General features: G+C 45.1%; 1 protein-coding gene, 1 long non-coding RNA gene and 1 other non-coding gene across 4 annotated transcripts in view; 1 reads left to right on the top strand and 2 right to left on the bottom strand.

Moving 5' to 3' along the window:
• Positions 1-9,739: 9,739 nt before the first annotated feature.
• Positions 9,740-9,793, bottom strand: MIR320 (microRNA mir-320). The gene has a single exon (NR_049291.1). It is a non-coding gene; the product is annotated as a microRNA mir-320 (primary transcript).
• Positions 9,794-9,836: 43 nt separating this feature from the next.
• POLR3D (RNA polymerase III subunit D) lies at positions 9,837-16,856 on the top strand. The gene is made up of 9 exons (XM_038573867.1): positions 9,837-9,986; positions 10,200-10,369; positions 11,312-11,355; positions 12,311-12,462; positions 12,622-12,746; positions 12,934-13,102; positions 13,455-13,720; positions 14,172-14,324; positions 14,488-16,856. Exons 2-9 carry the CDS (start codon positions 10,205-10,207, stop codon positions 14,608-14,610), a joined length of 1,197 nt encoding a protein of 398 aa, XP_038429795.1. The 5' UTR covers positions 9,837-9,986; positions 10,200-10,204; the 3' UTR covers positions 14,611-16,856.
• Positions 16,843-20,675, bottom strand: part of LOC111092313 — a 22,613-nt gene continuing 18,780 nt past the window's right edge. For both annotated transcript variants that reach the window (XR_005378688.1, XR_005378687.1), the window contains one exon: positions 16,843-18,246. This is a non-coding gene — a long non-coding RNA (uncharacterized LOC111092313). The remainder of the gene's footprint in view (positions 18,247-20,675) is intronic.

Here is a 20,675-nt window from a genome sequence, read left to right as displayed (position 1 = left end):
ACAAGTGGCTTTTCTACCACCAAATGAAAACGCCAGGGATGCCACTGTGAAGAGCACTCAAGGAAATTTGAATCAAACAACAGCAGTGACAAGGAGTGTGCACAGTGTGGGAAAAGCATGGGCTTTACAGCCAGGCAGATATGGTTAAAATTCTTGTTCTATCACTTTCTAGCTGAGTGATCTTGGACAAGTTACTCGACCTCTCAGAGCTTCGATTTCTTCATCTGCCAAATGAGATAAATACTGGATGAGAAATTATGTAAATCACTAAGGCTATGGGCTTGGTACACAAGAAGGACCCAGACACCCATCAGAACTGTTGTCATTGCCGTCATTATTGATAGAGTCTGCCTGCAAGGATTCCACAGTTTTTTGGTTTTTTTAGGGGAGAGGAAGGTGCATGTAGAGAACAAGAAATAATTAAATGGCAGGGTGCCCATAAAGATTTGGAGAAGGAAGTGTCAGAACTAGCTTGAATATAGACAGAGCACAGCCAAGAGGGGACCGTGGAAGGAGCCCGGTGTGGGGTGGGGTGGGGAGGACTTGGTGCAGGGGCAGCGGACAGATCACACAGGTCCTGGCTGATGGCCTCAGAGTACCATAGAAGGCATGAGCTGAGTGCAAGGGACACTCACCAAGAGGACTCGGGGGCTGCAGACATCGGCAGGTGGCAAAAGGTAGAGGAGGTGACAGTGGACAGAACGTAAATATTTTACAGAAAGCAAGGACAAGCAGAAGCCAATCCTTCCCAAATGGGTGTGGAGAACCTGAGCAAGTTGGGTCAGATCCTGAACCATGGAATGCAGTGTGGTGCGTTACACTGAGACAGGATTAAGCACTCCCTGGGCCAAACATAAGCAGATCCCGCCTCTCGCACACCTACACTAAAATGTTGCAATTCTGAAAGGATGCAAAACGTAATCTCACGGTTATGGCCAGCACCAGCCATCTGGACCCAAACCTGACCCTACAACTAACCCAAGGGGTGGTGAGAAAAAGTCAGGTTCTCTGCAACTCGGTTTCCCTCTTAAAAGGAAGACGTGTTCTAGCACACCTCTGCCTCCCACCTTCCCAGGATGGCATGCGGAGTCCACATGAGATCATGTGTCCCAAGGGTGAACAGCAGCTATCTGAATGTGCTTTTGTGGAGATGTGTGATAGCCTCAGGTAAAGGCACAGACTGCGGCTGGGCTTCTGCTGCTTCCTGCCTCTGAGGACTTCTCTTCAGATCACATGAGAAAACACATGGTAAGACGAAAGCTTAACAAGCCAAATAGAACTAACTCTGTATGAAACCAGACAACCGCCAAGATGCCCTTCTGCTGCATTTTTATTTTTAATAGCTTTTTGTTATACAAGGAATACATGATCACTATAAAAGAATGAGAAAATTTAACTCTAACACTGAAGAGAGAATTAAAATCATTCATTTCCCCCACCATTCAGAAATAGGCACATGATATATATATATATATATATATATATATATATATATATATATATATATATATATTTTTTTTTTTTTTTTTATTAACAAAAATAGAAAGTGTAGGCAGCCCGGGTGGCTTAGCGGTTTAGTGCCGCCTTCAGCCCAGGGCGTGATCCTGGAGACCCGGGATCGAGTCCCGCGTCGGGCTCCCTGCATGGAGCCTGCTTCTTCCTCTGCCTGTGTCTCTGCCTCTCTCTCTGTGTCTCTCATGAATAAATAAATAAAAATCTTTTAAAAAAAAACTAAAGTGTAAATATGGTCATATAACCTGTTATTTTTTTTTCACTTACCAATACCTTTTCTGTTCATTACATAGTCTCTCTGCAGTATTGTTTTAAATTGCTGTGTATGTTCTATTGTCAGGTAACATACCAATCCCCTACTCTACTATGGTTATTTTACTTTTTCTCCATTCTAAATAACTCTAAAATGGACATTCTTACAGCAAAACTTTTCCCACATCTTAATTATATATCTCCAATAAAATATTCAAGGGTATGGACCTTATTTGGATACTGACTTAAACTGTTAAAAAAAAAAAACTAAAAAAAAAAAAAAAAACTATGTGACAGTTGGGCAATTTGAATACTAAGGGGGTATTTGATAATATTTAGGGATGATACTCTGATAATTATATTTTATAATTATTTCTTAAAAGAATATCCTTCAGAGATACATACTATAATATTTATGGATGAATGACATGATAGCTGTGACCTATTTAAAAATAATCTGGGGGCAGCCTGGGTGGCTCAGCGGTTTAGCCCTGCCTTCAGCCCAGGGTGTGATCCTGGAGACCCGGGATCGAGTCCCATGTTGGGCTCCCTGCATGGAGCCTGCTTCTCCCTCTGCCTGTGTCTCTGCCTCTCTCTCTCCCTCTCTCCCTCCCTCTCTCTTTCTCTCTCTCTGATGAATAAATAAATAAAATCTTTTTTAAAAACCCCCCAAAAAAATAATCTGAGGCAGAATGGGATGGACAGGTGAAACAAGATTGGCTTGGGTAGATAATTGTTGAAGCTGGGTACCTGGAGGTCCAATAAGCTATTCTCTCCACTTTTGTATATGCTTGGAAGTTTCCATATTTGATATTATATCTAGTGTATGATTGCAAGAATACCGAAAGCTATTTTATTACTTATTCACTTATTACTAAGCACCACTCTAGATGTGAGATTTTGCCATAATCTTTTTTTTTAAATATTTTGTTTATTTATTCATGAGAAAGGCAGAGACATAGGCAAAGGAAGAAGCAAGCTCCTTACAGAGTGCCTGATGTGGGACTCGATCCCAGGACCCCAGGATCATGCCCTGAGCTGAAGGTAGATGCTCAACCACTGAGCTACCCAGGTATTCCTCTCACCACAATACTGAGAGGTGGATCCATCAACCTCATCTTAAAAGGGCTGCTGGTGAGGGATCCCTGGGTGGCTCAGCGGTTTAGTGCTTGCCTTTGGCCCAGGGCGTGATCCTGGAGACCCGGGATCGAGTCCCTCGTCAGGCTCCCTGCATGGAGCCTGCTTCTCCCTCTGCCTGTGTCTCTGCGCCCCCTCCCCTCTGTGTTTCTCATGAATAAATAAATAAAATCTTAAAAAAAAAAAAAAGGGCTACTGGTGGGAAATGAGACTCAGTCTATAAAAAGTAAAACTAGATTCAAATTCAGGTCTGAGTGCAAGGGCTGGGTTCTTCATGGTAGAAGGACACAGAATGGATATAGAATGAGGCAATAGAGGTTGTAAGTGAAAAAGATCTACAGTCTTAATATTGTTTGTGAATTTTGTAGACTCAAAATGTTTACATATATTTCTTCATGGTGGAGCTAAGTGTGGGGATCTCAAGGGCTAACGAATACAGACACATCCAGAAAGCTCATAAAAACCACTTTATTTGTTTACATGTGTTAGCAATGACAGGAGTGGCTAGTGACTGTGTATAAGAACTGTATGGATTTCTCAGCATTTATTTACTTTATTGTTTGGAAATTACTTTTGGACCTCTTAAAAACCCTCACCACTTTGAACTTTTCGAGGTTTTTTTAGCTGTTTTTTACTTAACTATTTAACAATTTTAAGACTGGCAAAATGCTGAATTATACTTAAGCACACTGAAAAGCAAGAGAAGAGACACTAATGAAATGTTGAAGGAGCAAAAAGAAACTTCATGGGGCAAAGACCAAGAACAATGAAGAAAGAATCACCAGTTCAATGAGAGGTAGAAGGACTAATAGGATGAGTCCATGGTACTGAGTAGTCACCGAGCTATACCAAAAGGGGAAAAGTATAATATAGAAGCTATGGAATACCACTGGGCACTTCCTGGCAAGATGTCGAGGACAAGACTTAGACTTACACTGACTGCTGCCGTGCTGCAAAGCCTTCCCTCCAGTCACTCAGTATTTGTTCAGTTACTCCTTTAAGCAACTTGGATATAGAGAACCTATAGAGAAGACATATGGATGTGCAATGCTAGGATGGCTTTTACATCAGTGGTGCTAAAGTTAAATCACTGGCACAATCCACCTAGAAACAATCCATCCTTTTATTTCTCTAGTGCATATCCGGATTTGCTACTTGGTCTCGACACAAACTGGAATTCATTCGTTCATTCAACAAAAATTTATTGGGTGCTGACTCTGTCAGGCACTATTTCAGGCAGTGAGAATATGGTAGTGGAGGAGGAAGAAAATAAGTCCCTGCTCTTATGGTGCTTACTTTCTGGTGGGGAGGAAGACAGAGAGACAAACCAACTTTATAGTCTATTAAGTGATAGTGCTGTGGAGAAAATTAAGTCGGTAAATAGGGATGGGGAATGTCATGAGGAGGTTACAATTTTTAATGATGCCATCAGAGAAAGCCTCCTTGAAAAAGTGACTTGGGGAGAGGGCACCTGAGTGGCTCAGTGATTGAGCATCTGCCTTTGGCTCAGGTCATGATCCCGGGGTCCTGGGATCAAGTCCTGCATCAGGCTCCCTGCAGGGAGCCTGCTTCCCCCTCTGCCTATGTCTCTGCCTCTCTCTCTAAAAAAAGTGACTTTGGGATAGAAAACAACCTGACTGAAGAGAGGAGAGGAGTCATGCAGAATAACATGGGGGAAGGACATTCCAGGCAATAGATGTAGAGGCCCTGACAAGGGAGCATGCCGCATTGTTCTAGATACAGCAAGGAGAGCAGTGCAGCTAGAGCTGAGTGAGTGAGGGGTGTGTGGTAGGAGTTAAGGACAGAGAGATAGTAGGTGGAGGGACAGATTATGTAGGGCTGTGTAGACCAGCCTAAATTTTTTGGGTTTTACTCTTAAATGGGAAGCCTCTGGGAAGGTGAGAGCAGATACGTGACCTGATGTGAAATATGTTAATTATGCTATGTTGCAACCAAACTGACAGGACCCACGTGGAAGCAGGGAGACCAGTCAGGAGGTTATTAAAATAATCACAGCAAAAAAAAAAAAAAATGATGGTGGTCAGGTTCAGGGTGGCATGTCAGTGAATGTAGTGAGAAGTGGTAAGATTCTGGATATACCTGGAAAAGCTGATGTACTGGATGAAAAATATGACAGAAAGGGAGACTGGGTGGCTTAAGAGGTTGAGCATCTGCCTTTGGCTAAGGTCGTGATCCTGGAATCCTGGGATGGAGTCCCACATAGGGCTCCCTGTAGGGGGCCTGTTTCCCCCTCTGCCTATGTCTCTGCCTTTCTCTGTGTGTCTCTCATGAATAAATAAATAAAATCTTAAAAAAAAAAAAAAGAAAAGAAAAATGACAGGAGAGAAAGACAGGAGGAAAGAATAACTGCAAAATTTTGAGTTGAATGGCTAGAGGGATGGGGTTGCCACATCCTGAGATGGGGAACATTTCAAAGTAGGTTGAAGAGCGAGATCATAAGTTTGGATGTGGACATAGGTTTGAGATGCCTTGTGGATATCCAAGTGGAAGTGTGGGATAGGCAGAGATATACATCTGGCATTCAGAGAGGTCCATATTGAGATAAGCACGGAGGAGTCATCAGCATTCAGCACAGGGTTTGAAACTGAGAAACTGAACCATTGCCAAAGAAGTAAGTATAGAGAAAAAGGGAAGAGTTCTGGCGACTGAATCCTAGGGCTCTCCAATGTTTAGAGGTCAAGGAGATGAGGAGGAACCAGCAAATAATGATCTGCAAAATGATGCAAACAAAAAGGAGAAATTGCTCATAGAGAACATGTAATGGCTGGACCTTGGATAGCATTATCATACCACACATTCCTTTTATTCTACTGATGCATATTCAAAACAGTTCCTTATTCATTTGGTATTCCCAATGCCCAACAAGAGTTCACAGAAACAGTCTTTTGACAGAATCTGTTTACACCTTCCAAATTCTGCATTTAGACCAAAAAAACTATATTTGCTCTTATGAGTTTGACGAATAATTTCATAAAGTCATCAGACAACAATGAGATTATCACCTTTATCATGAAATGCGTAGAAATAAAATGTTATTACTAACAATTAAGATCTGTTAGAATAACAGATGCAATGATATGGGGTTCAGCTGGTAAGGATTTACTAGTTTCTTTTGAGGCTAGATAAAAGAATGTACACCCTTCAGAAGAAAACAGAGAGGGAAGTGTTAGAGCAAAGAAAGAAAGAAAGAAAGAAAATGGCATGGAGGGTATCTAGGTAGCTCAGTTGGTTAAGCCTCCAACTCTTGATTTTGGCTCAGGTCATGATCTCAAGGTCATGAGATCAAGCCCTGTGCCAAGCCTGCAGCTCTTCCCTTAGCAGAGAGTCTGCTGGAGATTCTCTCTCTCTATCCCCCACCTCCCATCCCCGCCACCTCCCTGCAGGTGTGCACTCTCTCTCTCAAAAAAAAAAAAAAAAAGAAGGGAAAATAAAGGAGAATGGTGCCAAAAGCATATTAGCCTAATTAGAGGGAACATGGAGAATATTCTTAATGGGAAATTATAGTAATTGTGGTTAGGAAGCAAGCCCCAAAATATTAAAGATAGAAGTCTTGATTTAAGTCTGCTCTCTTCTTGTTCTGTTGGGGTGAAAAATTTTGCAGAAATCCATTCAGCATTGCAGGAAGGAAACTGGGTTCCTGGTTAACGGGAAACTGGTTAAAGAAATTATGGTGCAAGACAACAATGTGGAGTACTATTTAGCCACTAAAAACTAATTTAGAAGAATATTCGATAACTCAAAAAATGTTTATAGTATATTGTTAAGAGAAAAAAGCAGATCATAGAGCCATATGTAAAACACCTCAGTTTTTAAAAAGGCACATGCATAGAAAAACAACTTCAAGTGTGAAATGGATGACTTTCATTTTCTTCTGGGTGCTTGTTAAAATTTTCCAAATTTTCTACAATGAATAAGCATCTTTGTCAAAAAAAAAAAAAAAACAAAAAAACAAAAAAAACAGGGACGCCTGGGTGGTTCAGTGGTTGAGTGTCTTCCTTTGGCTCAGGGTATAATCCCGGGGTCCTGGGATCGGGTCCCGCATCAGGATCCCCATAGGGAGTCTGCTCCTCTCTCTGCCTGTGTCTCTGCCTCTCTCTGTGTGTCTCTCATGAATAAATGGATAAAATCTTCAAAACAAAACAAAACAAAACAAAAACCTAGGAGATACTTAAAAGGTCTGTGACCTCAAAGCCCAGAGAAATCAAAGCAATTTCATCTAGTGCTCCAGTCAGAAGGTCAGTTCCGTAGGGGACAGGAAGAATTTTCCTTTGGTTAGGTTTGGTTACCATAAAACCAATACAGAGGAAAGAAATTGGAAAAAGTCTGGTTATAAACCAATACAAAAAAATATTAACTTAATACGTATGTATTATGAAACTGGCAAAAAAGTTCAAAAATTTAAAAGCCCATACTCAAAAGGATGTGGCAAAATTTTACATATTTTATATACTATATATATTCCTAGTGGTGATACACATTAGCATGGCTCTTTTCAAAAGCAATTTAGCAATACAGATGAAGAACTACAAAATGTACATGTTCAAAATGGTATAGCCATTGTGGACATAGTTTGGCAGAGGTTTTTTTTTTTTTTTTAAGATTTTATTTATTCATGAGCGACTCAGAGAGAGAGGCAGAGAGAAAAGCGGGCTCTCTGGGGGAAGCCTGATGCAAGACTGGATCCCAGGACCCCAGGATCATGACCTGAGTCAAACGCAGGCGCTCAACCTCTGAACTACCCAAGTGCCCCAGGCAGTTTCTTATAAAACTAAGCATATAGCTACCATTCAACCCAACAGTTGCATTCATGGGCATTTATCTCAGAGAAATGAAAACAACATTTGTACAAAAACCGGTACACATGTGTTCATAGGGGCTTTATTCATAATAGCCAAAAACTGGAAACAACCCAGATGTCCTTCAAAGAGCAAATGGTTAAACAAACCATGGATACTTGGTAATAAAAAATGGAACTAGTGATACATGCAACAATTTGAATAATCTTCAAGGAATTATGTTGAGTTAAAAAAAAAAAACAACTATCCCAAGAGGTCACATACTGAACAATTCCATTTTTGAGTGAGTTCCCCTTTTGAAATAACAAAAGTATGAAAGTGAAGAACAGATTAGTGGTTACCAGGGGTGGATGAAAGGGAGGGAGGTGTGGCTATTAAAAGGCAACTAAAAAGGGGATCCCTGGGTGGCGCAGTGGTTTGGCGCCTGCCTTTGGCCCAGGGCGCGATCCTGGAGACCCGGGATCGAATCCCACGTCAGGCTCCCGGTGCATGGAGCCTGCTTCTCCCTCTGCCTGTGTCTCTGCCTCTCTCTCTCTCTCTCTGTGACTATCATAAATAAATAAAAATTTAAAAATAATAAAAATAATAAAAGGCAACTAAAAGGGATCTTTGCATTGATGGAAATGTTTTCTATTTCTACTGTATCAATGTCAATACCCTGGTTGTGATATTGTACTATAGTTTTAGGATATGTTTCTATTGGAGAAAACTTGAGATCTCTGTATTATTTCTTAAAACTGCATGTGTATCTGGGGCACCTGGGTGGCTCAGTTTGTTAAGCATCTAACTCTTGATTTCTGCTCAGGTCATGATCTCAGAGTCATGAGATCAAGCTCTGGGTAGGGTCAATGCTCAGTGCAGAGTCTGCTTGGGATTCTCTTTGTCTTGCTCTAAACATCAATCAATCAAAACAAAAAACAAAAACAAAAGCAAAAAAAAAACTCTGCATGTGTATCTACTACCTCAAAAACTTTACTTCAAAAAGAAAGTACAACTTCTTTTGGCCAGTTATCACGAGTCTGAAAAGTTGTCCTAGGGATAGATTCCAAAAGAAGAAAAAAAGGTTAAATGCACCAGATGTTCACTGTAGCGTTATTTACAACAGCGGGGGTGGGGGTGGGGGTGGGGGTGGTGAATCTAAGTGTCCAAACAGGAAAATAGGCAAATCATGACACAGCCACCAAGAATTATTACTCATTTGATGCGGCAACAAAGAAATGTTATTTCAAAAGGGCTTCAAAATTGTGGTACAATAGGACAGCTCTACAAGGGGATTGCAATATATTACAAAAGTTTCAATGGTAGTATTCTACGTGGAATTGTAGCAGAATTGTTTTTCCTTCCCTCAAACTCTCTGCAATGTTACGTGGGATTAATTAATTAATTAATTAATTTATTTATTTATTTTGCATGGTTTGGGGGTGGAGAGAACAGTAAAAAGGCTTTTTTTTTTTAAATGTTAATGTCGGAGTCACCATAAAAGTTCTTTAAATTCGTCCCTCCCAGTCGGAGCAAACTTCATTTTTCAATTCGGGGCTTGGAACGAGAGTGCACACAAGGGTCGGCAGTCCAGAGCCGGGTGCGTGCTGCAGTTAGCACGCTGGGTGCACTTAGGCACCCAGGTAGCCCGCGCAGCTGCCCTGGCGCAGCGCCCGCAGCCCCACCTCGGGACCCTACCAGGAGTCCGGGCAAAGGACCCCCGAGCGAGGGCGAGGCCGCAGCCCAGAGGACAGTGACCACTCCAAGGTCACCATCGAGCCCACAGCCGCGGCTCGGCCGGGCCCGGGGCGCCCCAGCCCCGCGCCCGGGTCTCGCTCCCGGCCCCGCGCCCCGCGCCCCGTCCCGAGCCGCGACCCCACTGCTCCCAGAAGCTCCGCCACGGCGAATCCCCAGGTTGGGTCGTGGCGGCCGCCGAGGCCCCACCCCGGGCTCCGAGCTGAGCGCCGCTGCCCCCTCCGCCCGGGCCAAGCCCCCAAAGCGCGGCACCACAGCGTAACCCAGACCAGACCCCTCTTCCTTTTTCGCCCTCTCAACCCAGCTTTTCCCGACTCCGGGAAGAACCGGGAAGAGAAGGCGGAGGGGAGCGAGGCGCCGCCGGATAAATACTGTGGCCCGGCCCCGCCCCCTGACCTCACTTCCGGCCCGCGGCAAGATGGCGGCGCCCGGGCCCTGCCACGCAGACTTCCGCCCGGCGCAGAGACCCGGGGCGGTGTGCGGGCCGCGTCGGAGGTGAAGTCGGGACGCGCGTGGTGCGGAGCCGCCGCCCGGGTACGCTGGGGTGCGCCTCTGCCTCGTGCCTGGCCGGGAGCCTGGGCGGAGGGCGAGCCAGGCGCTCCACCTGGGTGGTCCGGGGAGCCTTGCCACGTGGAGAGGGAGGGACGCCGGGACTAGGGGAGGCCACGTGGGTGGGGTTCCGCCCCGGGTCCGTGTGTCCGCCCCCTCGAGTGACTCTGTTTTGCCCCTTTCCTCCTTTTCTCCCAGGCAAAATGTCGCAAGGAAACGCTGCGGGCGAGCCGAGCGCCCCGGGAGGCCCCCGCCCCCTCCTCTCTGGGGGCCGGGGGCTTGTTGGGCGGCGGCCGGCGCCTCCCCTCACTCCGGGTCGCCTTCCCTCCATCCGCTCCAGGGACCTCACCCTCGGGGGAGTCAAGAAGGTACCCGACGGCGCCTTGCTGAAGAAACCCTGCTACCTCGAGTCCCAGGACCCTGGGGTTCACCTGACGCTCGCGTAGGGCCCGCCGCGTGCCAGGCTCTGTGTTGGGCCCAGGGAAACCCCGTCCCCAGACTTCTGCTGACAGATTCTAGGGAGTCTAGACACCGGGCGCAGGACCTTGACGTGGTTCTCAGAAACGGCTGAAGGGCAGAGAATCCTAATTACTTCCCAGGCAACTTGGGCAATGTTTATTTACTTTTTAAAAATGTGTTTGGGATACCTTTAAGAAACCCCTGAGAGCCAGCAGGCATAAAGTTTGCCCTCAATTTTAGAGAGTTCTGTATCCGCCATGGATTATGGTGGGCAAACTGTGATCTAGTGTAATGAATTCTAGGCAGGGCCTTGGAGGCTCAGTGTTCTTTTGCGTCGTGTTTATCACTGTAGATGTTAAGATCGTCCCGAAATTGGGGAGGGGAGGCAGCTGGTGGTGGTGATGTAGCAGAAGCATAAAGCAGCTAGTTTTCAAAGACTTGTTTGCCTTGGGAAATGCTGGTGGCAGTCTAGCTGTGTCTGTTTGTGGGTGCAGGCGGACTTTGTACTTGAGGCTTGCTGCTAGAGCTCTTTCCTGTGATATTCAATGATTTGACAAGAAGTGAGATTAGATAAATAAATTGTAGAAGTGCTCAGGGTTCTCCTTTCAGAGGGCAGAAGCTGAGGCCACTAACTAAAATGGGGTTTTGGTGCCCTGTTCAGTGTGTAAGTCCACTGCTATCATGACAGGATCTTCATTCCTTTTAAGCACATGCCTATCTCTGTAAACCATTATAACAGTAGGGAATGTAGAATGGTGGTCTTGGTCCATACAAGATCCCTTTTGAGAGTTTTCATTTTTCTCTGTACTTTGGGAAACTTAACAAATCAGTGACTCATATTTTATTTTCAGAAAACCTTCACCCCAAATATCATCAGTCGGAAAATTAAGGAAGAGTAAGTAGCTCAGCCTTCTAAAAACTTTCCCCTTGGGGCACCTGGGTGGCTCAGTGGTTGAGCATCTGCCTTCAGCTCAGGGCGTGATCCTAGGATCCAGTCCTCAGGAGCCTGCTTCTCCCTCTGCCTATGTCTCTGTGTCTCTCATGAATAAATAAATAAAATCTTTTAAAATAATAAAACAGGGAAGCCCGGGTGGCTCAGCGGTTTAGCACCTGCCTTCCACCCAGGGCGTGATCCTGGAGACCCAGGATTGAGTCCCACATCGGGCTCCCTGCATGGAGTCTGCTTCTCCCTCTGCTTCTCTCTCTCTCTCTGTCTCTTATGAATAAATAAATAAAATCTTTTAAAAAAATAACACAGATTTCCCCTATTGCTCTGAATTTGGGTCTTTTGGGAAATAACTACGTATGTGGCTCAGAAATCTAAATTTGTGTATTTTTTTTTCACTAGTGATTTTTGACCTTGGCTTCCAGGTGATTGTAACGTGCAAGTTTTAAAAAACATACTGATGCCTGGAAGTCCATCTCTGGAAATGGTGATTTAACTTTTTTGCGATGAAAGAGAGTGATTATCCTTTACGGCTGGAGTTGAGAGACACTAGTTTAGACAAAAATGTGTTCAGTTCTCACTTACATTCTTTTGTATCACAGTCTTCTTGCTTTTAAGCAATACTGAGAAGTCCACATTTAGGGGCAGTCTCTGTAATTCCACTTTTGAGTCGTAGTCCTGTTATATACTCTCAAGCAAGAAGATAAGTAAAGTGAACTGAAAGGAAACTGCCCCATCAAGGAAGTAGAAAAGGTGCTAGACTTAGGATTGGGTTCTGCTTCTTCAGATACAGTCACTGGCTCTTGATTCTCTGCTCGGGTAGAGTAGAGTGTGTGTCAGAGTAAGACCAGTTCTCTGAGGCAGAGTGAGTGAGTGGTTTCCCTTCCTCCATTCTCTTTTCCAGGCCCAAGGAAGAAGTAGCCATCAAGAAAGAGAAGCGTGACAGGGATAGAGACCGGCAGCGAGACGGGCATGGACGGGGCCGAGGCCGCCCAGAAGTGATCCAGTCCCACTCCATCTTTGAGCAGGGCCCAGCTGAAATGATGAAGAAAAAGGGTACAAAGCTTCTGGGGTTCCGGGAAGAAGAAATCCATAGATTTCAGTCCAGACTGCCCAAGAGAAGGGCAAGGGCAGTAAAATTTCCCTGCTCCCTGTGTGCTTTTCCTTGCTGTTGGCCTCTTCCATGCCCCTGGTGAACTGAGTTATTTCCCACAGGGAACTGGGATAAGACAGTGGATGTATCAGACATGGGGCCCTCTCATATCATCAACATCAAAAAAGAGAAGAGGGAGACAGATGAAGAAACAAAACAGATCCTGCGCATGCTGGAGAAGGATGATGTAGGTACCGGTAGGCTGGGCAGAGTGGGCTTCTGGGGAGCCAGGCTTGGGGGAAGAAGAGCTCTCTGATGTCCTAGAAGCCTGTGAGCAGCAGGAATCTTCAGTTAGAAAAAGCTCAGGTGGGCTGCAGTCCAGGTATGTGTGCATGCTAGCCAGACCATGTGACCCCCTGACTCTTCCCTGGTAGTTCATCGATGACCCTGGGCTGAGGAATGACACTCGAAACATGCCTGTGCAGCTGCCGCTGGCTCACTCAGGGTGGCTCTTTAAGGAAGAGAATGAAGAGCCAGATGTTAAACCTTGGCTGGCTGGCCCCAAGGAAGAGGACATGGAGGTGGATGTACCTGTTGTGAAAGGTACTCTGTCCATTAACGTCTCCTCTCCTTCCCTGTGGCTGCCCCCCAGGAATCCTCTCTAGGAATGAATCTCCCAGACTCATAAGCGGGTCCTCCCCCATTCCAGTTGTGAAGTACATGACCTGAACAGGGACACTAAATTCTCATTCTCAGAAAGTTCATGCTGACATGGATCCGTGGGCCTAGCCTCAGATACTCCTTTTTGATAAGCCACACAACTCCTGGACCCTTCTTCATACCAGTGCTTCCCTCCTGCTTCATGGTTGAGTGACAATGAAGCAGATGGGAATGAAGGGATGGGTACTGCAAGATGGCTACTTCATAGCTCTTCCATTTATGTTTCCTTGGGCAGTGAAAGAGGAGCCCCGAGATGAGGAGGAGGAGGCCAAGATGAAGGCTCCTCCCAGAACAGCCAGAAAGACCCCGGGCCTCCCAAAGGACATATCTGTGGCAGAGTTGCTCAGGGAGCTGAGCCTGACCCAGGAGGAAGAGCTGCTATTCCTTCAACTGCCAGACACGCTCCCTGGCCAGCCACCTACTCAGGACATCAAGCCTATCAAGACAGAGGTGCAGACTGAGGATGGGCAGATGGTGGTCATAAAGCAGGAGAAAGACCGGGTATGTGCATGGATGAGTTCTGTGGAAGCACTGAGGGGGCCAGGAAAGGAAACAGCCATCTGTTGCGGAGCAAAGGGGTGCCACCCAAGCTGAAATGCCAGAATAATACGCATTCATTCCACCCACAAGGTGCTTGAGGCTTTGTACTTCAACCCCTGTTACGTATTTTTACTTTTTACAATGAAATATTTAGTGTATACACAGATGAGAGAACATGAATTCTCATGTACCATCACTCAGCGTCAGCAGTAATAAATATTTTGTCTATTTGTCCATTTGTTTGCTTTGGGTTTTGTTGTTTGGCCAATGGCAGGCAACTGTGAAGAAAGGCCCTCTTAGGGAGCTCATTCTAATCTTTGCTGCTGACCTCTTCCTTTGGAAACGGTATCATTCATGCAGGCTGGAGGAAGAAGCTCCTTATCTTGTTTCCATCTTCTGATTCTCTTCGCAGGAAGCCAGGCTGGCAGAGAATGCTTGTACCCTGGCTGACTTGACAGAGGGTCAGGTTGGCAAGCTGCTCATCCGCAAGTCAGGAAAGGTGCAGCTCCTCCTGGGCAAGGTGACTCTAGATGTGACGATGGGAACCGCCTGCTCCTTCCTGCAGGTGAGAGCCTGTGGGGTCATGGTAGGGGCTCTTTAAGAGGTAAGGAGTGCTGAGGAGTCCATGCTAACTAAGGGAGAAGCATTCTTGGGATTCTCCTAAATCATAGGGCTGAGGAATGGGCTGTATGGTTTTGGTTCTCATTGCTGTTTCTGTTGATTGGCAGGAGCTGGTATCCGTGGGCCTTGGCGACAGTAGGACCGGTGAGATGACAGTCCTGGGACACATAAAGCACAAACTTGTATGTTCCCCTGATTTTGAGTCCCTCTTGGATCACAAACACCGGTAAAATGAGCAGATGGAGGATGATGGTGACTGTGCCCACGGCTGCCTGCTCCAGACGTTTTGTTCTCAAATCTGTGCGACCCAGAAGGGGCCTGTTTAGCCCACCCACTCCAGCCTTTGGCAGCCATTGTCCCAGTTTTCCCCACAGGGCCCACATGGCTTCCTCCCACGGCAGCTGTGAATGGCACCGTGGCCTTCCCACAGCATGGATCCTGCACATCCTTGCTGCTGGGGGACTTGTCCCTTCTATTTATTTTTATATTTATGTCTTATCTCTTCGAGTGACTGCACCCTCCCCAGGTAGAGAGGGGAGGGTCTATGGAAAAGTCCAGGCTCCTCCTGTCTTGCTGACTGTCTTGTTCTCAGGGTAGGAAGCGTAAGGACTGCTGCTGCTTTTACTCCTTCCTCTTTCCCAAGAAGCAGTGTTGGAGAGAGAGCTGGGAATTTTGAGTCTGGGACTCAGTGCTCAATCCCAGCTCCATCAGTTACTAGTTGTGTGACCTTGGACAAACTACCTAACCTTTCTCAGCCTCATTCCTCATGGGACAAAAATGAGGACAATACCTACCTCACAGGGTTGGTGTGAGGATTAAGTGGAATGTTGTAGGTGAAAACTCCTTGCACAAGGCCAGATAAACACAATGGGCACTCAATAAATGTTAGTTTCCCTTCCCTTTGCCTGAGTCTGTTTTCAAACAAAATAGAGATTCCAGGAATCTCTCGAAGACATGAATAGAGCTGCTTTGTCCTGACCTCCTGACTGCACTTACAATCCCCCTGGGCCTGAAGCTCTGAGGATACAGGTCCAGGCCCTTCCCTGCCCGTCTTCTCCTGAGCACTCTTAGCCAAGTACTGCCTATTTACTTGGTGAGGTGCTAGCTATAGTTCTACCAGAGGTGAAGTCAGAGACTGCCCCCCAGCACCGTACACCTGCCTTTGGTGAAACAAGGCCCCAGAACTCCTCCCCTGTCCCTTCCCCACAAGCCATGCAATGTCTAGCAGTACTCTTTTGGCTTCCATTTAAATAGTTCCCAAAAGAATCCTGTGAGTACTCAGAATTATGACCACACTCAAATACTGCTGAAAAAACAACCTTGGTAACATGGCAATTAAAGATTTATTGCATAACAACTTACTCGACACTTGAGAGATGACCTCCCATTTCAAAAGTTTTGAATTTGAGAGCCCCCCGCCCCCACTTCCTGTCCCGCCATCACCAGGTCTGCATCCCAATCCCAGCTGGCCACTGTGGCCTTTTAGTTCATGGGTCTATTACTTTGTTCCTTTTACCAAGTCATCACACTCTTGATCCTTTCAGTGTGTCGTTCCTGGAGGAGCAGCTGCTCTTCCCTTATCCCTTGCCTATGGGGCTGGGTTTTTTCCCTGGTTCAGTGGCAGGAGGCATCTTAGAGCTTAGGAAAGGCTGCCTACAGCAGTGTCTGTGGTTGTTCGACGCCAATGTCACAGCTCCCTTTTCTGTGAGCTTAGCCAACTGCCTCTGGAACAGCGATGGACCACACAGGCTCCATAAGAGTACCTCCTCCTGACTTTGAGGTGGCCCCAGAGGTTTGAATGAATATTCCTTCCTTTAGTCTCACTTTTCTGTCCTGTGAATCTGATTTTGTTCATGACAGCTGGGGTATTCCTGTGCCCAGCCCCTCAAACTGCATACCTAGCCAGCAGCTATGAAGAAAGATTGAACATTGTCCCTTCTGTAGGTCAGAGCTCATGGGAGCTCTGTTGGTAGTGTTGTTCTGGTCTCCTATTGCAAGGGACAGAAGGCTTCTGTGGGAACATGTAGAAGTTCTGCTTGCTCGAAGGCTGAGCTCTGTTCTCTGGGCTCCCGTGCTGCTTTCAGAAGCTAAAGCACTGCCAGTACACCTCTATTGCAATCCTCAGTTTCTCTTCTGTTTCTTTGGTTCAAAAACACTCTTCTGCTTTTCTGGGTCAACTCAGAGTCCCTGCCTTGTTAGCTCTTTGGTCTTTTGCAGTCTTTAGCTTTTTGACTCCCCCGAGAAAGCTTGGGGAAGAACATGTACTACTTTCACATTCTCCATCTCAAGTATCTTGGGGATTAACTATTAAGACCCTGCATCAGAGTCCCCGTGACCTGTCTGTGTATCCCTGATTCACAGATTGGATGTCATCAGTGAAAGTGTGGAAAAAAGATGAAACAAGTCTGCTTTCTTGACCAAGCCTCTGAAGCATACATTTCTACCAACAAATAAATGCAAATAATGGAAGTAAAAAGTGTAAAGTCAAAATTGCTATGTGTGAGTGCAAATGCATGCAAATTTATTACTACCTGCATCCGTGTGTAGGCATTTTTTTGCGATTCTAAAAGGGAGAACTATAGACTCGTTAATTTTTTAACTGTGAGTAAAGTGGCACAGTGTGGGATTTAGAGTCAGGGTTGGGTTTGAATCCAACCCCACTGGTAAACCTTGGGGAAAATTACTTACCCTCCCTAAGCTCAGTTTTATTTATTTTCTATAAAAATTATGTAATAGTGGCCTTTTAATAGAGTGGTTTTTAAGTTACAATGAAAATAAAGCATTTATTTGGTTCCAGACAGAAAAGTGCTTCTCGCAGAGTATGATCAGCATAAGTGTAACGGGAAGCTGGGCTGACAGTGGCATAAGCAATAAGGATGCTCAGTTATCGCTTGTAATGAGGAGTCTAGAGATAAATGGCTCCAGAGTTGGGTGGCGGCCAAAACATCATCAAGATTTTCTTAGATCTGTTTGTTCTGCTAGCCTCAGTGTTGCAGAGTGGCTGCTACAGCTCAGCTTCATTTTTTCAAATGAGTGTCCAGAGCCATAGCAGGAAGCAAAGTAGATAGCAGTCAAGGAACTTTCTCCTCATTGTGCTCTCAGGGAGGAATACCCTTCAGAAGCCCAAAGAGACTTGCCTCTGTGTCTCTTTGACAGAGCTAGATATAATATTGTCTTATGTGCTTTATCTTAAAAATATATACTGTTCTTTGTTAATAAGCATCTTGTACTTAAGATCTGTCTGAGCTAGTTGAATGAATTAAAGACAAGGTCTTTTATCCTAGACCTAACCCCATGGTCCAGTTGAATTGATCACTTACCACTTGGCTCTTTAAAGGAAAAGATGCTTATTTCTTAGGTCTTATGCATGATATAAAAAAATGACATCCACTGCCTGTTCCTCCTTTGCTCCCACCCCCATCCTAGTGCAGGACATTCACAGTAGGGGCATTTCCCCCTCTTCAGATCGCTGTAGCTAGTGACAGACGTGGTATTAAGAGCTCCTCAGAAAAAAAAAAAAGAAAAAAAAAAAAAGAGCTCCTCAGATATGATTCAGCTGTCAAAGTTCCACCAGTAGAGGGTAGAGACGGGAGAGTGGTTGGGTCTCAGGGGCATCCTCGAAAAAAATGGAGCGAGAATGCCAACTCTAGTAACTCCTTGTGTGGCCAACTTCTGACTTAGCTTCTCTGAAGCATTTCTTTTGTTCCCTTGTATTGGAGCAGTCACTGGTCCAACTCCCCAAGAACTGAGGCAGGGGCTAGGCTTTCTTCTGTTTGGCTCATTTACATCTAAGACCCAGTCAGAAAAAAAATGCAGTCTCGATCATCATTGGTCTGACAACTGTATCTTGTGTATTTTTCAGTGTTCTGTGGAAAAATTAAAACCATTCCAATTCTAAGCAGAAAAGTTTAATACAGGAAAATAAGTGTTTATAGACTCTTGGGAAAGCTGGAGGACTAAGTAATAGGTGGAGCCTCCAGGAATTGGGACACTAGAGAACTCCCACCAGAGGAGCTACAAGCTCTCCCATAGTTGGGTGGGTAGAGGATCCGGCTATGGAGCTGTTGAGTTACAGAACACTGCATAGCTGCAGCCCAGTGATAATGAAATCCCCAGTTTCAACTGCCTCTGGGGAACCCCAGAGCTAAAGACTGGACCCTAGGACACCTGAGGAAAAAACCCCACACACAGTGCCTCCTTGGTGCGAGGCATATTTTAACTTAGGATACATCAGTGACCAAAGAGGAAGATCTCTGTCATGACGGGAACTTTCATCTTAGTGAGGGGGACAGACAATAAGCCTAAGTAAGTTGCATGGTATTTAGAAGGTAACAGGTGCTTATGAATTTGTTTTGAAGATAGGGGGAGTCTAGTTAGGTCATCATGTCACAGTAAGATAAGGAAGTGAACTGGCAGGATCCATAGAAGGTGAGGACAGCTAGAATCAGGAAGGGCAGAGGCAAAGGAAACAGGTTGGAGGTTGGAGCCATAAACAGGAGAGAGAAGGGTAGCAGAGGAGGTATGCAGTGGGTGGTCCAGGTCAGCCAGGGCTTAGGACACTAAGAGGAGTTGGGCTGGATTCTAAGTAAAATGGTTGGCTGTCACAAGTGTTACCTGGGTTTTAAAGGCTTGCTTTAGCTGCCGTGTCAAGGCAAAGGTAGAAGCAGAGACACTAACTTGAAGGCTGCTACAGTCATCCAGCAACAGATGTGGTGTGGACCAGAGTGGGAACAGCAGAGGTGCCAGAAAGTGCTTGGATTCTAAATTTCAAAGGTAGAGCCAGCTTGGTCTGCTGATAGACTAGAGGTGAGGTGTGAGGGAAAGAGAAGAGTCCAACCTCACAGCTTCAGCAGTAGGAAACTGCTGAAGTGGGAGGAAGGTGGCTGCACTTCCACTTTTCACATCTCAGTTCATGGAACCGAACTCCCATCCAGAACTCTGGCACTAGAGATTTGGGGAAATGTATTCCCTTCCTAATCCTAGTTAACAGGTGGCACTACTCACCACAGTTTAAGGTTCCAAAAGCTTTAATAAAAGCTTTCAGTGGGCAGCCTCAGTGGTGCAGCGGTTTGGCGCCGCCTGCAGCCTGGGGTGTGATCCTGACACCCAGGATCGAGTCCCATGTCAGGGCTCTGCATGGAGCCTGCTTCTCCCTCTGCCTATGTCTCTGCCTCTCTCTGTGTGTGTGTCTCTGTGAATGAATAAATGAAGTCTTTAAAAAAAATAAAAAATTAAAAAAAAAAAGCTTTCAGTGATCATGTTATACTGTCAATCCAAAGCTAAAGTTCTGATTCATTCCTTCAAAACAGTTTATTCCAAAAACAAAACAAAAAAACAGTTTATTCCAAATGAAAACACAGTATGTAACACTAGCCATACTCCGTGTGGCTCTTAAACTTCTCCCCAGGGCAAGATAATCATAGAAAATCTTTTGGAAATGTCTCAATTATTTTCTTAGAATTCTTTATTAAAAATGGCTTTGCTGAGTCAGTTTTATGACTTTAAATTTTTTTTTTTTTTTAGGTTTTATTTGTTTACTTATTTGAGACAGAGAAAGAACACAAGCAGGGGCAGAGCCAGAAGGAGAGGCAGGCTCCCAGCTAAGCAGGGGGCCAGATGCTGGGCTCGATACCAGGACCCTGAGATCATGACCTGAGCCAAAGGCAGATGCTTAACCAACTGAGCCACCTAGGTACACTAGTTCTATGATGTTTTTAAGGGCTTTGATAGATACTGCCTTCCAGAATGCTCATACCTGTTCACACGCCCATCAACCATGTGTAAGAGTTGTTCATGCATTTATAAAGTTAAATGTATAATCAAAATTCTGTTTTACATTATATAAAAAAAGATGGTGAGTAGCAGATCTGACCCCTACTCAACAGGATAGAAAACTGATGTTCCCAGAAAGGGTTCTTCCCACGAAGAACGTGCTGTTCCCACAGTTGATTATGTGCTTCCCAAAAGTCAGTTGTGTTTTCCCCAGCTCATTTCTGCCAGTTATGTTCACTGCTGTAATTACATAACTCAAACATTCCATAAACTAATAAAATATGAGGGCTAAGAGAAAATATTTTTCATGAAAATAAGATAAATATGTAATTTAATCTTATATAAACTGATGAAATGTAAGTGCTAAAACAAAGTTCTCCTAAACCAAAGTAAACACGAAAGAGGAAAGGTGAGTCAATAAAAAAAAATACTTTTGAATTAAAGTGTTGGCAAGGAAGACCAAAAATGAGGGTAATTGTAAACATCCAGGGTACTTCTGCATTCACATGGCTTCACAAATTCC

This window comes from Canis lupus, chromosome 25 (assembly GCF_011100685.1).
Source record: "Canis lupus familiaris isolate Mischka breed German Shepherd chromosome 25, alternate assembly UU_Cfam_GSD_1.0, whole genome shotgun sequence".
NCBI classification, from domain to species: domain Eukaryota; kingdom Metazoa; phylum Chordata; class Mammalia; order Carnivora; family Canidae; genus Canis; species Canis lupus.
This window is presented reverse-complemented; position numbering and strand designations above follow the sequence as displayed.